We start from the raw sequence: 19059 nt of genomic DNA, 5'->3' as shown, positions 1-19059 counted from the left end.
GCCAACAATGGCAGGGACAAGGGTTGGCAAAAATAGCTAATAGTGTAAATTATGTCGACTACTCTATTCTCTCTATTGAGAATCTTAGCTTACATTTTTTGTATAGTGTAACCCTAGCTAGCATGGATTTGAAGTGTAAGCCGACTCGGCGTAGCTGTTTGCTCTGCTATGTTGTTACAGCTGTCTGTATCTTCATACGTACTGCGTAAGCCAAATCTCACAGAGGCACGTTTTAACAAGGCAAGTCAGTCACTCGATTATAGAAAACCTGATTTTTTCCCAGCCCCTATCCATCAGGCACTAAATCCAACAACATAATTTTTTTTCTCCTGTGTAATGGAGATTAGACTGGAGATGGAGATTAAGTAATTCATGATTTAGTATTTAATCTTTTTTTTTTCATAATTTAACTGACCAAGCCACTGCCACACACAGTGGACGCTGTTGCTGCCTACTTGCCAGTATCCGTTTGAGCTAATTAAACAGGTGGAAATTTTTAGGTTTAGGTTTTATTTAGAAGTTTTATCTGACTCAAACCACTGAGACCACTTGAGGGGCAGGTACTCAAAGGGCACACCAACCTAAAAGTTATCGTACAGTAGGGGTTCCCAACCCTGTCCCTTAGTAGTTCAATTGTTTGTGATGTACCTGAAATGTTCCAAATTCAATTTTATTTGGTTTCAAAATAACTTTATTAGCTGCAGGGCTTCATGATGGGTTTTATGATGTCCAAAGTCCAAAGTTTACTTATAACCCTATAATATCAGTATCAATAAGTATAATGACCAATGTGTACTGTTACTGCAGGAAGTACAAATAGTAAGATAACCTTTAGTAATACCATAATAGATATTTACATATACATTTATATACTTCTAAAGGGCTTCATCCCATGGTGCAGTGCAGTCTGTAGGGCATCATCTGTTCTTTTTTTAATTCACTACCTGTAAACACACCAAGCGCCACACCTGGGTTCACCCAACTCCATCCCGCGGGGTTCATGCAGAAGTGGTATCGCCGTGGGAACCGCTCCGTGCAAACACTGCGTCCCGTGTGCGAACCACTCAGCCAAAGTGGGAGAGCTGGGACATCCACATTTTTCCCCTGCAACGTGCTGGCCTACAGCGCTTTCTTTTTCAGCTGCGACTTGCCAGCCACATACAGCTAAACTCACACAGTGAGTGTCAGAGGAAGATTTCATGTGTTCAGTGTGTAAATAGTTCAGTGTGAAGACATTTTATGATTGAATGTACTGTAAAAAAGAATATAATTTGACCGTGGTTTTGTTCCTAGTTTTGAGTGGACTTGTGGCTTTTTGGCACAAGAGGCTCAATAAACTGCAATACCTCTGGTAACCACTGGAGTTTGCGAGCTTCGGGGGGGGGGGGGGGTATAATCCCTGGTCACCTGGATTGTCACCCTCCCATACAGGGCCTGGATGATGCAGGTGCCATTTGTGATTCTTACTGTCCAAGGCAGACCAGTGAGAGAACTGTGTTACACCCCGTAACAGAGGACTGTCCACTCTCCTCGAGACAGTACACTCCTGTACGTTTAATTCTGCTCAACAGCACACATTATCACACATTCATTACAATGGGAATCTTCTATAATATAAGGGCAACTTTGTGTGTCATCAGACAAGCCCCTCATTAAAGTAATTTAGCTGACGCTTTTCATCCAAAGCGACTTACAGTTGATTAGACTAATCAGGGGCCAATCCCCCCTGGAGCAACATGGGGTTAAAGGCCTTGCTCAAGGGCCCAACAGATTATTTTGTTGTGGCTACACTGGGGCTTGAACCCCTATCCTACCAGGTCCCAGTCAAACACACTCCTGGTGGAGGTGCAGTGTTTGGCGGTGTGGTCCTGGTTACTCCTCGTAGAGGTCCAGGGGGTAGTGGCTTTTGTACTCCCCCAGGTGGCGCCACATGGCCTCCCTCTGCTTCACCAGGTTGGGGGGGAGGTCCTGGTACGCGTCGGTGAAGAGCAGGTCGGGGTGGGGTTTGGGTCGCCCCTCGGCCTTCAGCAGGGCCTCCATGACCTGCTGCTGCGCCTCCTTCCTCCAGGCCTCCTCCTGCTCCTCGCTCCACCAGCCGCGCGCGGTCAGGTAGCGCTGCAGCCGGCTGATCGGGTGGTCCCGCTGCTCCCACTGCCTCACCTCGTCCATGGAACGGTACGTCGAGCTGTCATCGCTCGTGCTGTGGTGGCCAACCCTGAGGGCGGGGGAGGGGGCGGGCGGGTCAGTGCCAGGCTCTGATTGGACGGTTAAACGGGGGCCTGAGTTTATTCTCGAGACAGCACTTGGTCGGGATGGACCCGACAAAGACCGGCAAGGATCGAAACATTATCTGTATTGAAGGCGTGTATTTTACAGTTCAGTGATTATTCTGAATCTGTACGCCACATTGAGAGGAGTACAGAAGAGCATAAGGGAGCTATCTTTATATGCTGCTGGCTTATAATGGGACTTAAACAGTGGCATACTTATAAAATATAATATAATACAATGGCATTTTAACAAGAACAGGAAAAAGTAGTAGGAGTAATTAGGAATAACAACAAAAAAAATTTTTTTTATCATCAAACCATTGCATTAAATGTTTTCATATGAAATGACTAAAATCCTTCAAATAAATTTTTTTATAAAGGAATGAGAGAGCAAGGAATTAAAACCCTGTGCTCGGACAGGTATAGCAGACACAGCAGGTCACCTGTACGTCATGGCCTCGATGAGGAAGGGGCGGTTCTCGGCGACGGCGCGGCGACGAGCCTCCTTGGTGACATTGTAGATGGCGAATACATCATTCCCGTCCACGCGGATAGACGGGATGCCGTAACCTGCCCCTCGACCTGCTGAGAACAGAATGGACTTACAACAAAGATGGTGGTGCACACGACAAGATACAAGAGTCCACTGGCAAGATCGATGGTAGACGGAAGTTGGAAGTCTGTTGAAGAGCTTTCTACATATGAGCTAAGACCGAACAGTCTTAGTATGCAAATATCTACACGGATTCAAGCAGCATAGTGATTCTGAGAGCTAGTCCAGACCTGGGTATAGACAGCTGTATCAGTGACTTTAATTAGCCCAGCCCAGTCATTTAGTAATTGATATTTTAGCTGCATTTCTTGATAAGCCCATGAATAGCAGCTGAGGATTGTTCATGTGTCCCAACATGAAACATTCTATTGTGGTCTAATCAAGTCTTTCTCAACCTAGTTCCTGGGGACGCACTACATCACGGTTCCAGCTGGGGTCCACCAGAGGGCGCCAGCACTCTGGTCTTCGTATAATTTATGCTTGTAAAGGTTATAACTGTGTGTATCATTTTATTAGTGCATCTGACGCGTCTGCCCATTCAGGTATTTAACCCTCCTTCTATGTTTGGGGTCAGTGTTTGACATCTCTTAAAAACCAGTTAACCTTTTTTCCTCTTGATACCGTAAGCTTTTTTATTTTCTATTTTGGTGGGGTTAAACAGTAAACGTGCAATAAACATAATGCTATGTTTTCAGAAGTCCTGTACCAACTGCAAGTGTTGCATTTCAAACCCCTGTAATTGTATAAAAAGTCAGAAAATATACAACTGTTTCCATTTTTATCTCAGATTTCTTCGTGGATGATTCTAGCACTTCTTGCATACAGGTGCCAAAAATGAGCTTAATCTGGACGTGTTCCTCTTTGTGTATTGCAGCGGTGCACAACAAGGGCCGTATTCATTAACACAGCTCAATCATGTCTTGATCTGACATTTGTATAGGCACCAGCCACAGCCACAGGCTGCAAGTGTACCCTAAAGATTTTACTTTGCTCAAGTACAGAAGCCTAGTTTATAGGGCTGTTAGAAAACTAAAACTAAGGTAACTGGTTGAAACAAAAACCAATATGGAGACCGGCCCTCCAGGATCGGAGTTGTGCACAACTGGTTTATTGCGCCTAGTTTCAGTGATTGTACCAATCCGTCTACTGTCTTGTATTTTTCCCCTTCCTGTCAAAATAAAAGCCTTTGTTACCATTTTCTTGGCCTTTTCTCTGTATTTCTCCTGCCAAGAGCACTTTGTGACACAGTGTATACGCTGGTCTTTGTTCAATATTGGAATGCTGTGAATTGTTCTTATCTAGACACTTATGTAGTCTATTATATATACATTATATATAAATACATTTTCCATAAAATGCTAAGAAATAAATTTAACACATTCGCATACCAATAACTTCAATCAGTCAGACTAACTTTAATGTACTATATCATAAAAACAAAATCAGTAGGTTTCTATAGGATTGCGGAAATGTGAAAATATTTGCGTTAATTAAACAGTCAATTTACAGTCATTTTCTTGCACAACTTCCGAGGACCGAGGGTGAGAAGCACTGAGCTAATCCCTGGCTAAAAAGAGAAAATGAGAGCAAACCTTTCACAATGAAAAGGTACACTTTAATACTAGAGAAAACTTGTATGAGGAGCTGAAGTACAGACTGCAAGTCATGGTTCTGAACCTGCACACACCGGAGGGGGGAATCTCCCGCACCTGGGCGAGTGGGTTTGTCAGGGCGATAAGAATGTGTGGCAGCAGGAACAAACAACATCCTGCAGCCAATGTCCTGATCAGATAGACGTATGAGGAAGCACTGTGCACAATTACTGTAGTTAAGTACATTTTTCTTTGACTTAAATCACCATGTTTGGATTTACGCCAGAACATTTGTTTGACACCTTGTCATTATTCTTTTTTTTTTTTAATTTAATAAAAATATAAACGGTTTGGTCTGTCTCAATCTTATGGATTCCCTTTCAAAGCAGAATGACTTCCTCTGTATAATGTGATTGTGTACTGGGATTTCCACACTCACTCTTCCCCTGAGCTCTGTCAGTCCGTGTTCCGTCTCAGCCCTTCAGAATGTTTCTGGATTGTCAAGATTCTAAGTGGGTGTTCTAGAACTCCATTGCGTTCAGTTGCCAGTAGTAATCAGCATTAGTGCCATCTTCTGTATGTGCTAAATTCTGTATGTGATCAATGATTCTGTATGAACTAAATGATTCTGTATGAGCTAAATTCTGTATGAGCTAAATGATTCTGTATGAGCTAAATTCTGTATGTGCTCAATGATTCTGTATGAGCTAAATGATTCTGTATGAGCTAAATTCTGTATGTCCTAAATGACTCCTTAAGAGGTAAAAAGAGAGAGGAGAGGGAGAGTTGGATAGACATAAGGAGAAAGGGATGATGGAGAGAGATAGGGATGGAGAAAGAGAGAGGGAGGGAGTGAGGTAAGGAGGGGTGAGGAGGAGAGAGATTGGGCGGTCAGGACCTCACCGATGCCGTCTCCGCGGTACTGCTCGCTGGTGGGCGTGGAGATGGCGTAGCCGTTGTTGCGGCAGAAGAAGATGATTGGGCACTCCAGCGTGGCGGAAAAGAGGAGGCCCGCGTGGGCGTCGCCCTCGCTGGCGGCCCCCTCGCCGAAGTAGCAGATGACCGCGCGGTCCGAGTTTGCCTGCTTCACGGCGTACGCGGCCCCCACCGCTGGAACACAGCAGAGCAGGACGTGGGGTGAGACGGGGCGGGCAACGGGCTGTCGAACGAGGGGCCGTCTCTATGCTCTACCCTCCTCTCCTCCCCCCATACTTCTGATAAGGAGGAGAAGATGGGCAAAGAGAATATATATATATATAGGATATATTTTTAAGTATTGGGACGCACACCTAATCCCACACCGTGCAGCCTACCTGATTGTCACTAGGTGGCGCTAGTCATAACAAACTAGTTTGTTTCACCAAACATGGGTGGCTCACATCATCTTTTAACCCTTGTTCTAAGGGTAAAAAAATGAGCTGCCTTCACTCAACCACTAAAATAAAGCATCTTAATTGAATTTTAAACCCCAAATCTATTTTGCATGAAGAAACAACCTGTCACTCATCACAAACTTTGTCATCAAATTGCAAGTTGAAAAAAGATCATTTAGGGGGTTTTCTCTGCTGTTAAACATAGTGGTAGACAGACAGGCCCACCCTGTGGGATCTGGGTTGCCAGAGTGGAGGAGATGGTGACGAAGTTGAGCTCTTTGCTGCCGTAGTGGACGGGCATCTGGCGACCCTTGCCCAGGTCGTCCGCATTCGCGTAGCACTGCGCCATGAACAGGTCCAGCGGGAAACCGCGGTAGAGCAGGACTCCTGGAGAGAAGGGCAGGGAACAGCCGACAGGAAGCTCAACAAAACCCCCAGCCCAGGACCAGGGAACCATTTCACACAGCAGGATTACAGAGTTGGCTGGGTAACTGCACTGAGCACAACCCAAATGTGGAAGACAGGAGTCAATCTGGGATGTGACACAAAGGACTTCACTCTCCCCTCCCACAATCGGTCACTTATGGGCGTATTACAATTTGAAACGGGGGACCAATTTAATAATTGGATCTTTAATCTAATTAATTATCACGGCATGTATCCCGTCATGAGAGAATGGAGAGAACAGTTTTTATTGTCTGCGTGGAAACTGGTTCAGTGAGAAACTTCATGTATATTCATGTACTGTATGGACCATAACCGGGTGCCCACCTGATTCTCTGTACTGGCTGAATACCAGATCAGAGGGGTCCAGGGCAGCCGCACTGCCGACGTGTGTGCCCTCCTCCCCAAAGTTAGTGGCGTAGAACGCGATCCGGCCCTAAAACCAAAAAAACCATGCAAGCTACCCTTTCGCAACACCTTCCTGATCTTATCCCACCGCAGATTTCACAAAACCTGTCTATGACAACAGGAAAAGCCAGTTTCAAAACAGAGAGCTTTAATGTCTGATGTCCACCTGAATCGATAGCATCATTGTCTGGGGTAGACCGGTTGGGTAAAGGCTGTGAGACTTCTTGTCTGCTCTCACAATGGCCTTAAGTCTGTCAGAGGGCTCTCTGCCAGGTTAAACAAAACCTGCAGCATCCTCATTCTCAGCTTCACCGATAACACAGAATGAAATAGCAGTCACATCTTGGAGAAACTTGTGACCACCTCACAAAAGGGAGGAGCTCCACCAATTATCTAGTACATTGTGAACAACCAGTTGAACAATGCCAGTTGTGATTGATGTTTGTTTTTCCAGCTACACTTCCAGGATCTCTACAGGAATCGTCATGAATTAGCCAGAAAGAATGAACCAATTGTCATCAGGATTGCACTACCGCAGCAGTGCACAACAAAGGACAAACCATTTCAGTATTTGGTGCCAACTTCTGCTCTTATTTACTCAGCTCAATCATATCTTGACTTGTTCATTTGTATGAACCAACCACAAGTGTGTCCTAGATTATACTGTGCTCAAGAACAGGAGTGAACCAATGTTGTTTATGGAGCTGTCAGAAAAATAAAACTAAGGTAACTGGTTACAACTGCTGGTTGCTATGATTGGTGCAGATCCTCTTTTTTGGCCTGAGACCCAAGGATGGGATTTCATAAGAACACACTATATAATGTTGGGAACATGCCCTTCAGCTCATGTATTGTCTCCTCCAACCCCACCCTTTAGCAGTTGATATGCAGTATGTATACTAAGCCCCAGTTTTCCTTTGTGGGGGAATAACTCTCTGACAAATAAGTGGTCTGAACATTTTGCAAGCAGTTTCAACTTAGTACTGTAGGTCAGTTTTAAAATTTCACTTTCATCCTTTAACAAAAAAAATTAAAGGCTTAATTAATGAGAATAATAATAATAATAATAATGCATGACAAATGCAGGACACGGACAAGGCTGTAACCCATTTGTCAAGACAAAACTCCTATTTTTCACGTGATATAGGTGGGAAACTACATCAGGAGACCTATACACTACACTCACGATTTGTAGTTAAGACAAGCAGAAAACATTCAAACATTCAGTGTGGTGTCTTCACCAGGGAAACAATGCCGTGTGCCAGTGACAATCTTAAATACCCAACTGTACAGATTCACCACAGGTGTACAAGCTAATTGGACAGGAACTGCCAAAACACATTTCTGTTTCTAAACCAAACAGCTGACATAAGAGCACAGGTCATTTCCATTTAAAATGCATATTAGTTTATACATTTTCTGTCACCCATTAAGTGCTCATTAACAGAACTTGGTTGGCAGTTCTGCTACAATTAGCGTGTACACCTGTGGTTATGCTGCAAGACAGTGGTGCACAACTCCCATCCTGGAGAGCTGGTCTCAGTCATGGTTTTTGTTCCAACCAGTTACCTTAGTTGACAGCTCTAAACCACACTGGTTCACTCCTGTACAGGAGCAAAGTAAAAGATTTAGGGTACACTCACAGTCTGCGGCTACAGCTAGCGCCTATATGAATGTGAGATTGAGATCTGACTAAACTTATGACATAATTAAAAGCAGAAGTTGGCCCAACACCATTCAAGATCAAGGCAATATGCCAAAATTATGGAATCTTTTAGCCACATGTTTGTTGGAAGAAAACTTCTGTCAAGCAGTATGGAATATCTTATGAGTTTCTTTTTACTTTGATCAGTTTATATATTTTAGATTACCGTCACTGTATACATGTCCAACATTATGGACAGAATAGTGTGGTCAGTTTCATCCTTTTATAAACTTTTATACCGATTTTCACTTATTTTCACTGGCATCTCACCTGCCTCTGAGACTCGTACAGGATTCTGTCCATGGTGTTGAACAAGGTCATATTCTTATAGAAATCCACCACTGTCTCCTGGGGAAACTGAGGAAGACACACAGAGAGATATTGGATGGTGATTAAACCAGGAAAAAAAAGGAAGGGTCAAAACACAGTCAGATTGCGTTAAATGGCGAAAGAGTTTTTCCATCTTGTTACCTGTGAAGGGACTAGGATTGGGGGAATGAGACATGGAGGGGCGTTACCTGTGTTCTGCAACAGACTGGATAATATTGTTTTTTAAAACATTAACATTATAATTATGTAGCATTGGGTTGGATTACAATACTTTATTTCATAACTTTTATTTGACTAGTATTCAATTCTATCAGAAGAGCAAGGGGAATAAGATTTTTTCTTTCTTTCTTTTTTTGTAAGCCGAACCTCCATTTTTGTGACCCAACACTATTTTTTATGTTATCCCTCAAGTACTATGCAAATTCATATCCACTGTGCTCAAACCTTACTCACTATACATCCTATTCTTAATCCATCACAATAGCCCTATCCTCATAACTATCACCGAAGCTGACTCGATATACACTAAGCTTTCTGTAAAAACCCAGCGGGAATAAGATAAGATTTCTCTCTTTCTTAGGCGGAGAATGAGTGGTGAACGTGACACCTGGGCGTGGTGAAAGCGGTGATTGCGCAGCGTTCCGTACCTGAGGGTCCTCAGACGGGGCGAGGATCTCACCATTCCTGCCCATCACCCGGTACACGGGAATCCCCGCGGTCACGTCCGGCTCCACAAACTCCAGCTGGTCCGTGTATTCCCCCGAAGCACCAGGAAACTGTATTTTAGAAATAGCAGATTCAGTGAAAAATATGGCCAAACAGACTCCCACTTCTTGGGAGAATATTGTTCAAGAAACTCTCATGCAATACGGATTCTGTACGGATAGCACAAAAACGAATAATCAACTGCCTTCATAGAACATGACAGTCACTAAGGAAACCTAGGGCATTTGCACTAGAGCAAGTCATCTTTTTATTTTTCCTCAAAATGCAATATGTCATGTTTTAAATTTACATAATAGTTTTACTACATTCGAGTAATTCTTTGGAGAAACGAACTTGATTCCTGAAAGAAAACGATACCTTCCCGAAAGGTGTTGCAAAAGATTCTCAACGGTATCCGCTAAGTCACTTTCTCTGAAGCAAACTGCACATTGCTGAACTGCCCAGCAAGTATACCCTTCGATATCAAAGAGGTCTCTATTTATAAGTAGAAAATAACAAACAGTTGAGATTAGGCCCAACATAATATTAGAATCCACACTCACTGCTATTAAATTAACGATTCAGTTCGGTTTTACTCTAGGAATCGGCCAAAACCTAAACCTTTCAAGTTAACTCAGTTTACAGATTTAATGATAGATATGAATCAATATACTACATTATTCAGTGGAATTCTTTTTTTGTGGGAGCATCACATCATAGAAAAGAAAACTCATAAAGCAACTGCTGAATTTTCTTTTTCCACCAGGCAACACGGACAGTCCACATTAGGCTATAGAAGACAATATAGGATGAATCCAATGTCTAAGCAAAAAAAAGATCCGTTTGTACTATGAACAGAGCACGGAAAGTACCTAGCAATTTGTATCTGAATATGTTGAAATTACTGGGAGCCACGTTAGCTGGCTTATTTCGCTAATGAATATCACAGTAAATCTATGATTGTGACGTGTGACAAAAATGACAAGCATAACAGCACTCACATTAACACGGAATGCCCTGTACTGGAATAATTTCGAAGAGTCTCTCAATCCGTTATTTTGGCGAATAAAGCGGTATCCAATTCCACACAACTTCCTCAGACCCCTGACTGTTTCCATGGTGTTAGGACTGTTCAAGTGCAGGATCTGCCAACCTCAAGTAGTCTAATGCTATGGGGATATAATATACGTACTTGCCAAAGTAGTAAAAGCCTCCCACACCCTACTCATTTTACCTTTCGGCATATTTTCTTCCTTGTTCGGGAATACATGCTGTCACTGAAAGCGCGTTTTCTTATTAGCCTACGCCTTGTTTCTGTACAGAAAACTGGTTAATCGTGGTAAAATGAATGAATAAATAGCAGCTGACTTCTTACAATAACATTAACGTAGTTCACGCGCCATCCCCTCCATGTCAATCAAGGGATTAACTGAAGTGGTATGTCTATCTCAAATGTGACTCATGGATGCAAAGCTGCATGTTTAAACAGACAATTTGCTTGCGGCGGATTTAAGTGCAAAATCAACATTCTGTAGAATTCATAAATTAATTTATTCTCTATCCAGGTGTCTTTAAATTGTTACCATTATTATTATTATTATTATTAATTTTTTATTATTATTATTTTTTGCATTTTAGTGATACGCGCCGTCATTGTAGGAACCATCAAGTCTGAAATGGCATTATATTATAAAGGTAACGTAATTGCTTCCAATTAGACTTTACATTACGGCTACAATTGTCGAACAATAGATACATGCAGCAGTGTGGGCTACAATAACGTCAGCCTCATACCTGACCTGTGTTCAGAAATAATAACCAATGGATGTGATATCAGAAGCTTCATGTAGCCATACAGCATAATGTCAGCACAATGGCCCTGAATGATTCAATGTCAAATTCAAAATTCAAATTCGACCCACCTCAGTACACGCGATGTTTGCAAACTAGCCAAACTGGATTTCAGCTACCTATATTATCCTGAGACTGTCTCAACGGGGAAAACCTAATACGGCAGAACAATTTTACTTCCTGAATGACTTTATCCAGACTTTATCCAGACTTTATCCATGACTATTGGGCCACCAGTGTGTTTCCCCTGGTTTTCTCACATTGTAAGTGCTCATTAACAGACACTGATTGTACTTCAGTCCTCTGGCAGCTGGAGGTAACTATAGCCTCTTTGTGAAGCCCCTTATCAAACAGTTATCCCACTAGCTCTATCTCAATAATCTAAGCAGATGAAGTAATTGTCAATAATTAAGCAGAGATGATGATTGATAGTGATGTTTACACTCATGTTAAATTCAGTCCAAATTATTTTATTGATTATTCCAAAATCGATTATTGTTTAATTGTTTGAGTGATGGCTACATATGGGAACAGCACATCTCACTGCCTTGTACATCACGTGTATGTGATCAATAATGATTGATTGATTGATTGAAAAATGTTTTTTATGATTCCCACCCCTGACTTAACCATAACCCCCACCAAGCACCCATGGATAAAGCCCAGCAACAATTTTGCATCCAAACACTCACCACACGCATCCGATGGACATATAGAGGGATAAAAATACTGTATCATTATTATTTAATTATTAACATTCGGTGGCCAGGATGATAACAGGACACTAAGCAACTCCATGTTTGCAATAAGTGCTTTGGGATCTTTAATGACCAGAGTAGGTGAAGACCCTGGCTTAATCTCAAATGTGAAAGACGCCAAGTCCGACAGCACAGTATACCAATCACTCTACTGCGGGCATTGGGGTTTGTTCTGTTTCGAGGGAAGACAGCCCAGCAGTTCCACCAGCAACTTAGTTTTCTCAAGTATTGAGAAGGAGGAGGGAAGTATTAACACGATGAAGATGAAATCAGAAACTATTCAAGTATTTATTTAATGTAATATTGGTTCATGTAGATGAAAATAAGTAAACAGATAACAATATATTGTGAAAACAAAAATAGTCAATATCTAGTGTGGCCACCCTTTGCTTTGATTACAGCATTTAATCTTATTCACATATTTTTTTCTTTCTTCACTCGTTAAACCATTCCATATGGTTTGAAGTTAATTCCAAAGAGATTATTTTGATGCTACAACAGATTTATTAATCTTGGTATCTAGCAAATCCCAGATTTGCTCAATCGGATTAAGGTCTTCACTTCGGGCCTAGTCATAACTTTTATGTCACCAGATGATTCTTTTCGACTGAGATAGTTCTTGCGCAACTTAGAAGTGTGTTTAGGATCATTGTCTTGTTGAAAATAAAATCAGTCTCTTTCCACATGGCAATGCATGCCTCACAAGGATGCTGTGATACTTCTTCTGATCCATGATTCTGTCAATTTTTATGAGATCACCAGCTCCTTTCGAGCAGACTGAACCCCAAACCATAACATTGCCACCTCCATGTTTTACTGAAGGGGTTAAAAAATCATTTTTGAAACGTCCTCCAACCCTACGGCGCACATAAGTTCTGTGTTTGGATGAGAAAATTTATCATTTTGATTCATCAGTCCAAAGAATTGTTCCCAGTCTGCTGGTGTCCAATCCTTGAATTTCTTGGCAAATTCAAATTGGCAGCTCTAAGAAGTGGTTTTTTGGCTGCAACACGACCCATCAGACCAATATCACACAGGCGTCTGGAAATAGTAGATCGTGGTGTTGTCGTGGTGTCAACCGCCGATTGTTTTTACTTGTCATATACAGATAACGAACATCAGAGGCGCTTAACTTTCGTTGTGCACCTCTATTGCCACTAGTTTTCCACAAACCGGTCTCTTTGAAAAGCTTGATGGTGTTTCTTACAGTGCCATGGCTGCATTTATCATCTTCAGAAATTTTTCTAAGTGACCAACCGGCTTCATGTAAAGCCACAATGCGGCTACGAACAATCTCAGAGAGCTCCTTCCGTCGTGCCATCGTGTTTAAGACTGACACAGTTCGTGTTACCTCAAATACTGTAACAACTGACCATCAGAAGTAATTTTGCAGAATAATGTTTCTCCAAACCAGTTTAAGTTTAATTTTAGCATCAACACTCATGCAATTAGCCTTCAAACATGCTTTTATGCTTTGCAAAAGTAAAAAAATATAAATTGTGACACCTTTCAATTTTTCTAAAAAGAATTATGTTATCAGTGTTTCTATTTATTAGCCATACTTTTACCCCAATTGTGGGAATGATTTTTTGGTTCTCACTGCCTTCAATAGTATTGTTCAATACATTTTCTCCAAAAATGTTTAAAGAAGTAATATATTAGGACCCCTTTTTAGACAAAAAAAAAAAAACTGAAATCACAAACTGAAAACATATGAGAAAAGGCGAAAACAGCAATAAATAAAATAAATATAAAACAGAAATACATGGTTTTCAAAATAAGCTCAAAACTATTCTTATCTTTTTTTCCAACATGTTTACTATCTCATACGCCACAGTTGTCCCTTTGGTGCGATTTGTCTATGCGTTGGCGCTTGCTTACGTCATATACACGCGCCGATGAAATCGCGACTGCTCGGAAGCACGATGGAAGTTGATGGGCAGTCTACGCTTTCACTTCGGGAATTTGGTTGTGAACAGAACCTTTTGTCACGACCCGATGGCTCGGCCTCGTTCGTACAAGGTGTGTAAAGCGTATATGCATGTGTAATTACAATTTGTCCGAACATCAATCGGCGAAGAGCTGTATCCAAAAAATACTCCCTTCCTAGCAAAGCAAGATAGCTAATACTAGTGATGAAACTAGATTGTCTGTTTACTTGCTCTCAAGGAACTTCACAATTCGCGTGTAAATGCTGTGCTTTTAATTTAGTCGCTAGTTATACTCCGCAATGTGTCCAGTTTCTTCGAGAGTAACAATTACGTGGTCATTAGGAACAGGGTGAGCTTGTGAAGACGAGTTAGTTTATCGCAGTCACTGTGAATGCCTGTTGTTGCCAGGAGACACCAGCGTGTTGGCAGGAGTGTATGGACCAGCAGAGGTGAAGGTCAGTAAGGAGATCTATGACCGGGCCACTCTGGAGGTCGTCATCCAGCCAAAAGTGGGGCTAGCAGGTGAAGTACTACCACAGCAGTTACCGAGTCCATACTACGACCGGACTGTACCATGTTGCAGCAAGCAAATTCGTCACGTCAGCTCCGATACTCATAACGTTACAGCTCCTCCTACGTATTTAAAAAAAAAATCTAAACACGAATATGCCTGAGTTTTTAAAAACTCAATCGTGGGGCTCTTCATATCCAAAACGAACACATTGTTCTGACAGGTCTATTTGTGGCTGTTGTGTGCAGTCAGTTGTCCTCGCTATGAACTCTTACATTACATGGTTATAAAATAATTACATTTACATTTACATTTTATTCATTTGGCAGACGCTTTTAATCCAAAGCGACTTACAAGTGCATAGGTTCTACCACAAGTCAAAGCATCACATCCAGAACTAGAAAAATACACCTGGACTGCTGTTCTAAACATATAGTCGTCATATAAGTGCAATTTTTTTTTTTGGGGGGGGGGTTAGACAGGGATAGGGGTATCAGAAGGGGGGGGCGGGGTAAATCAGGAGGGGGGACTAAGGTAGAGTTTGAAGAGGTGTGTTTTGAGTCTGCGTCGAAATAGGGGGAGGGATTCTGCTGTCCTGACAGTGGTAGGCAAGTCATTCCACCACTGAGGAACCAGAACGGAAAACAGGCGTGAACGTGCAGCTCGACCGCCAGGTGCCCGTAGAGAGGGAATCGTAAGGCGACCAGAGCTGGCAGACCGGAGTGGTCTAGCTGGGGAGTAGGGAGTGATCAGGGATTGTATGTAGTGTGGGGCAGTCCCCTTAGCAGCCTGAAATGCCAACACTAGGGCCTTGAATCGGATGCGTGCGGCAATAGGAAGCCAGTGGAGGCCAATGAGAAGCGGGGTGACATGAGCCGACCTGGGCTGACTGGTGATCAAGCGGGCTGCAGCATTCTGGACCAGCTGGAGGGGCTTGATGGCGCACGCTGGGAGACCGGCTAGGAGGGAGTTGCAGTAATCCAGGCGGGAAATGACAAGCGCCTGGACTAGGAGCTGGGTGGCTTTCTCCGTCAGGAGATGACGGATGCGGCGTATATTAATTGGTTAACATCCCTGAAACATGTATGTACAAATGTAAGAGGAAGTGAAAGATCAGACGTTTCTGTGGGATAGGTAAAACGCAAACCCAATTTAAACTGGATTAATCTGGTTGATGTCGTAATCAACTAAATATACTCAATTTTCTCTGCTACCACAAGGTGGCAGCAAGATGCAGAAAATCTTCCTTTGGGAACATTGGCAGTTTGGTTTGTCACCTTGCCTTTGTGTTGACCTGCATGTATATAACTTTTCTCTCTTTCTCTCCTTCTCTCCTATCTTTCTCAGGAGTGAAAGAACGAGCCAGAGAGCAGTGCGTGCGGGAGACGTGTGAGGCCGCCCTCCTCTCCACTCTTCACCCTCGTTCCTCCCTTTCTCTCGTGCTTCAGGTGGTTCATGATGATGGCTCGGTATCCTTTGTGTGTGTGTGTGTGTGTGTGTGTGTATGTATGTAAGGGATGGAGAGGAAGAATGAGAGAAAGTTCATAAGAGATGGAGGGAGAGGGAGGAGTAAAGAGAGAAGGGAGGCAGAGAAATGGAGAGAGCCTGAGAGAGTTGTAGAGAGGGGACTGTGTTGTGAGTTTTTGAGTGTCAGCCCCGTGTCTGCGGGCACCGGGTCGGTTGGGCGGTATGGTTCCTGATCCTGCCCCAGCTCCTGTCCTGCAGTCTGAACGCAGCCTGTATGGCTCTGATGGACGCCGGGCTCCCCATGGGCTGCCTCTTCTGCGGGGTCACCTGCGCCATCGACCCGGACGGACTCATCATCACTGACCCCACGGCCCAGCAGGAGAAGGTGCTACGCTGATCTCTCACACCCTGCCACTGTCACACCCTGCCACTGTCACACCCTGCCACTGTCACACCGGCCACTGTCACACCCTGCCACTGTCACACCCTGCCACTGTCACACCGGCCACTGTCACACCGGCCACTGTCACACCGGCCACTGTCACACCGGCCACTGTCACACCCTGCCACACCGGCCACTGTCACACACTGCCACTGTCACACCCTGCCACACCGGCCACTGCCACACCGGCCACTGCCACACCGGCCACTGCCACACCGGCCACTGCCACACACTGCCACTGTCACACCCTGCCACTGTCACACCCTGCCACTGTCACACCGGCCACTGTCACACCCTGCCACTGTCACACCGGCCACTGTCACACCCTGCCACTGTCACACCGGCCACTGTCACACCCTGCCACTGTCACACCGGCCACTGTCACACCCTGCCACTGTCACACCCTGCCACTGTCACACCCTGCCACTGTCACACCGGCCACTGTCACACCCTGCCACTGTCACACCGGCCACTGTCACACCCTGCCACTGTCACACCGGCCACTGTCACACCCTGCCACTGTCACACCGGCCACTGTCACACCCTGCCACTGCCACACCGGCCACTGCCACACACTGCCACTGTCACACCCTGCCACTGTCACACCCTGCCACTGTCACACCGGCCACTGTCACACACTGCCACTGTCACACCCTGCCACTGTCACACCGGCCACTGTCACACCCTGCCACTGTCACACCCTGCCACTGCCACACACTGCCACTGTCACACCCTGCCACTGTCACACCCTGCCACTGTCACACCGGCCACTGTCACACACTGCCACTGTCACACCCTGCCACTGTCACACCGGCCACTGTCACACCCTGCCACTGTCACACCCTGCCACTGTCACACCCTGCCACTGTCACACCCTGCCACTGTCACACCGGCCACTGCCACACCCTGCCACTGCCACACCCTGCCACTGCCACAACAGAACCCTCATCACAGACCTTTGCAGAGGTATAAATGCAGAATGGTGTGTGACACTTTCATGTATATTTTGCACGACAGTTGTTGAAAAGGTTGTGCAACAGACTATAAATCAGCCTTTAGGGTCCTGGACTCTGAACCCTGCTCTCACTGGGGTTTGAGTCCTGGGTTGAGAACCTAGAGGGTGCTGGTTTTTATTCCCAGATGGGGCACTTCCATACTTGATATACTTGGTATACTTGAGCAAGGATCTTAGCCTGAAATTAAATATCCAGTGCATTGAGTATATAAGTATGCTGTGCAAATGTTTTGTGTTGGTACTGGGTGGTAGGGGCTGACTGCACACATACTCTCTGATACCCTCTGTCCCCATAGAGTGCCGGACCCTGCTTTTCCTGCGCCCTTGATTCCATATTATTCATTAAAGCTGAATGCTGATCTTTGTTTTCCAGAATAGTCGCGCTGTGATGACCTTTGCGATCGACAGTGCGCAGCGCAGAGTGATGATGTCATCAACCAAAGGGTCGTTTTCAGTGAATGAGGTCAGTGTAACTTTCTTACTCCTTGAATAATACACGGCACTTCCCTGCGCTTGAACGGAGTGTACCTCTTAAGCCGTGTCTAATGGGCGGTGTTGGCGTTTGGGACGACGTGGCTCTCTCTCAGGCACTCTCCTGTACGGCTGAGGCTCGGTGTTTAGCTGAGTGTTTGTGCGCTTAAGTGCAGGATTAGGCACAGTGTGGTGGAGACCGTAGAGTGAAGTGTGCCATACTGTGTGTGTGTGTGTGTGTGTGTGTGTGTGTGTGTGTGTGTGTGTGTGTGTGTGTGTGTGTGTGTGTGTGTGTGTGTGTGTGTGTGTGTGTGTGTGTGTGTGTGTGTGTGTCTCGGTGTGAGTGTGTGTGTGTGTGTCCCTCTGTGTGTGTGGGCCATTGTGTGTGTGCCACTATCTGAGCAAGAGTGTGTCCCCCTGCTTTAACTCCTCTCCCCCTCCTGCAGCTGCAGCAGTGTATAGCTGTGAGTCAGAGGGCTTCAGAGAAGATCTTCCAGTTCTACAGAGACTCTGTCAGACGGCGGTATTCCAAGACCCTCTGACCGCATCCGTGCTCTTTTCTCCCCCCTCCTTACCAGACCTGGGTCAAAGGCTGCATTTCAAATGCCTTCATTTTAGATTCCTGTAAAATTCCTACAGATTACTGGTGACTTTAAGGGAGGAACAGAACTGTAAATGTTACCTGCACATTCAAATACATATTTGACCCAGGTCTGTGTTATTTTTTTATTTTTATTGAATAAAATAAGAAGAAAATGAGTGTTTTCCTGTTTTGTTTTTTTCTGTTTTGTTTTTCTCTCCCTTTGCTGCAACAGACGTTCTCTGATCCTTCCTAAGGAGCAAATGTGAAAACATGGTGTGACTCAGTAACTGCTCAGTTGGTTGGCTGGCCTTCCTGCAGTTTCAGTTTGTATAACCAGCACACTGCAGCTCGTCTGTATTTTTACAGAGAAAGAAGAAATATTGAAATCAAGTGCATTTATTTGATAGATTTTGCAATTGCATATTTACATACACGTTAACATGGACAGCAGCTGGCCTGAGACCAGGGGAATAAAAGATACCTTTTCTGATACCTTGAATCCATTGCTTTCATCTTGAGTTTACCTGCCGTTGTATTCATGTCTTAGTCATTGTGTTTGTTTAAGCGACGTGTTGAGTGTGACACTGTATTCACAGTCTTCTGCTGTGTGTCAGCTGATCGACGGAAACTGATTGAAATGGTTATCGCTG

The 19059-nt window shown here is 44.2% G+C and overlaps 2 protein-coding genes across 2 annotated transcripts; one reads left to right on the top strand and one right to left on the bottom strand.

Annotated features, from left to right (window-relative positions):
* Positions 1-1530: 1530 nt before the first annotated feature.
* bckdha (branched chain keto acid dehydrogenase E1 subunit alpha) lies at positions 1531-12722 on the bottom strand. The gene is made up of 8 exons (XM_061216353.1): positions 12693-12722; positions 9323-9451; positions 8616-8702; positions 6560-6668; positions 6014-6175; positions 5319-5525; positions 2714-2852; positions 1531-2215 (listed from the first exon to the last, which is right to left on the bottom strand). Exons 1-8 carry the CDS (start codon positions 12720-12722, stop codon positions 1873-1875), a joined length of 1206 nt encoding a protein of 401 aa, XP_061072337.1. The 3' UTR covers positions 1531-1872.
* Positions 12723-13855: 1133 nt separating this feature from the next.
* Positions 13856-18901, top strand: exosc5 (exosome component 5). The gene is made up of 6 exons (XM_061217539.1): positions 13856-14011; positions 14329-14442; positions 15779-15900; positions 16143-16283; positions 17729-17818; positions 18273-18901. The coding sequence occupies exons 1-6, from the start codon at positions 13888-13890 to the stop codon at positions 18366-18368; spliced, it is 687 nt and encodes a 228-aa protein (XP_061073523.1). The 5' UTR covers positions 13856-13887; the 3' UTR covers positions 18369-18901.
* Positions 18902-19059: the final 158 nt, after the last annotated feature.

This window comes from Conger conger, chromosome 13 (assembly GCF_963514075.1).
Source record: "Conger conger chromosome 13, fConCon1.1, whole genome shotgun sequence".
NCBI lineage: Eukaryota > Metazoa > Chordata > Actinopteri > Anguilliformes > Congridae > Conger > Conger conger.
The sequence above is the reverse complement of the archived record's forward strand: the minus strand, read 5'-3'. Positions and strand labels throughout refer to the sequence as shown.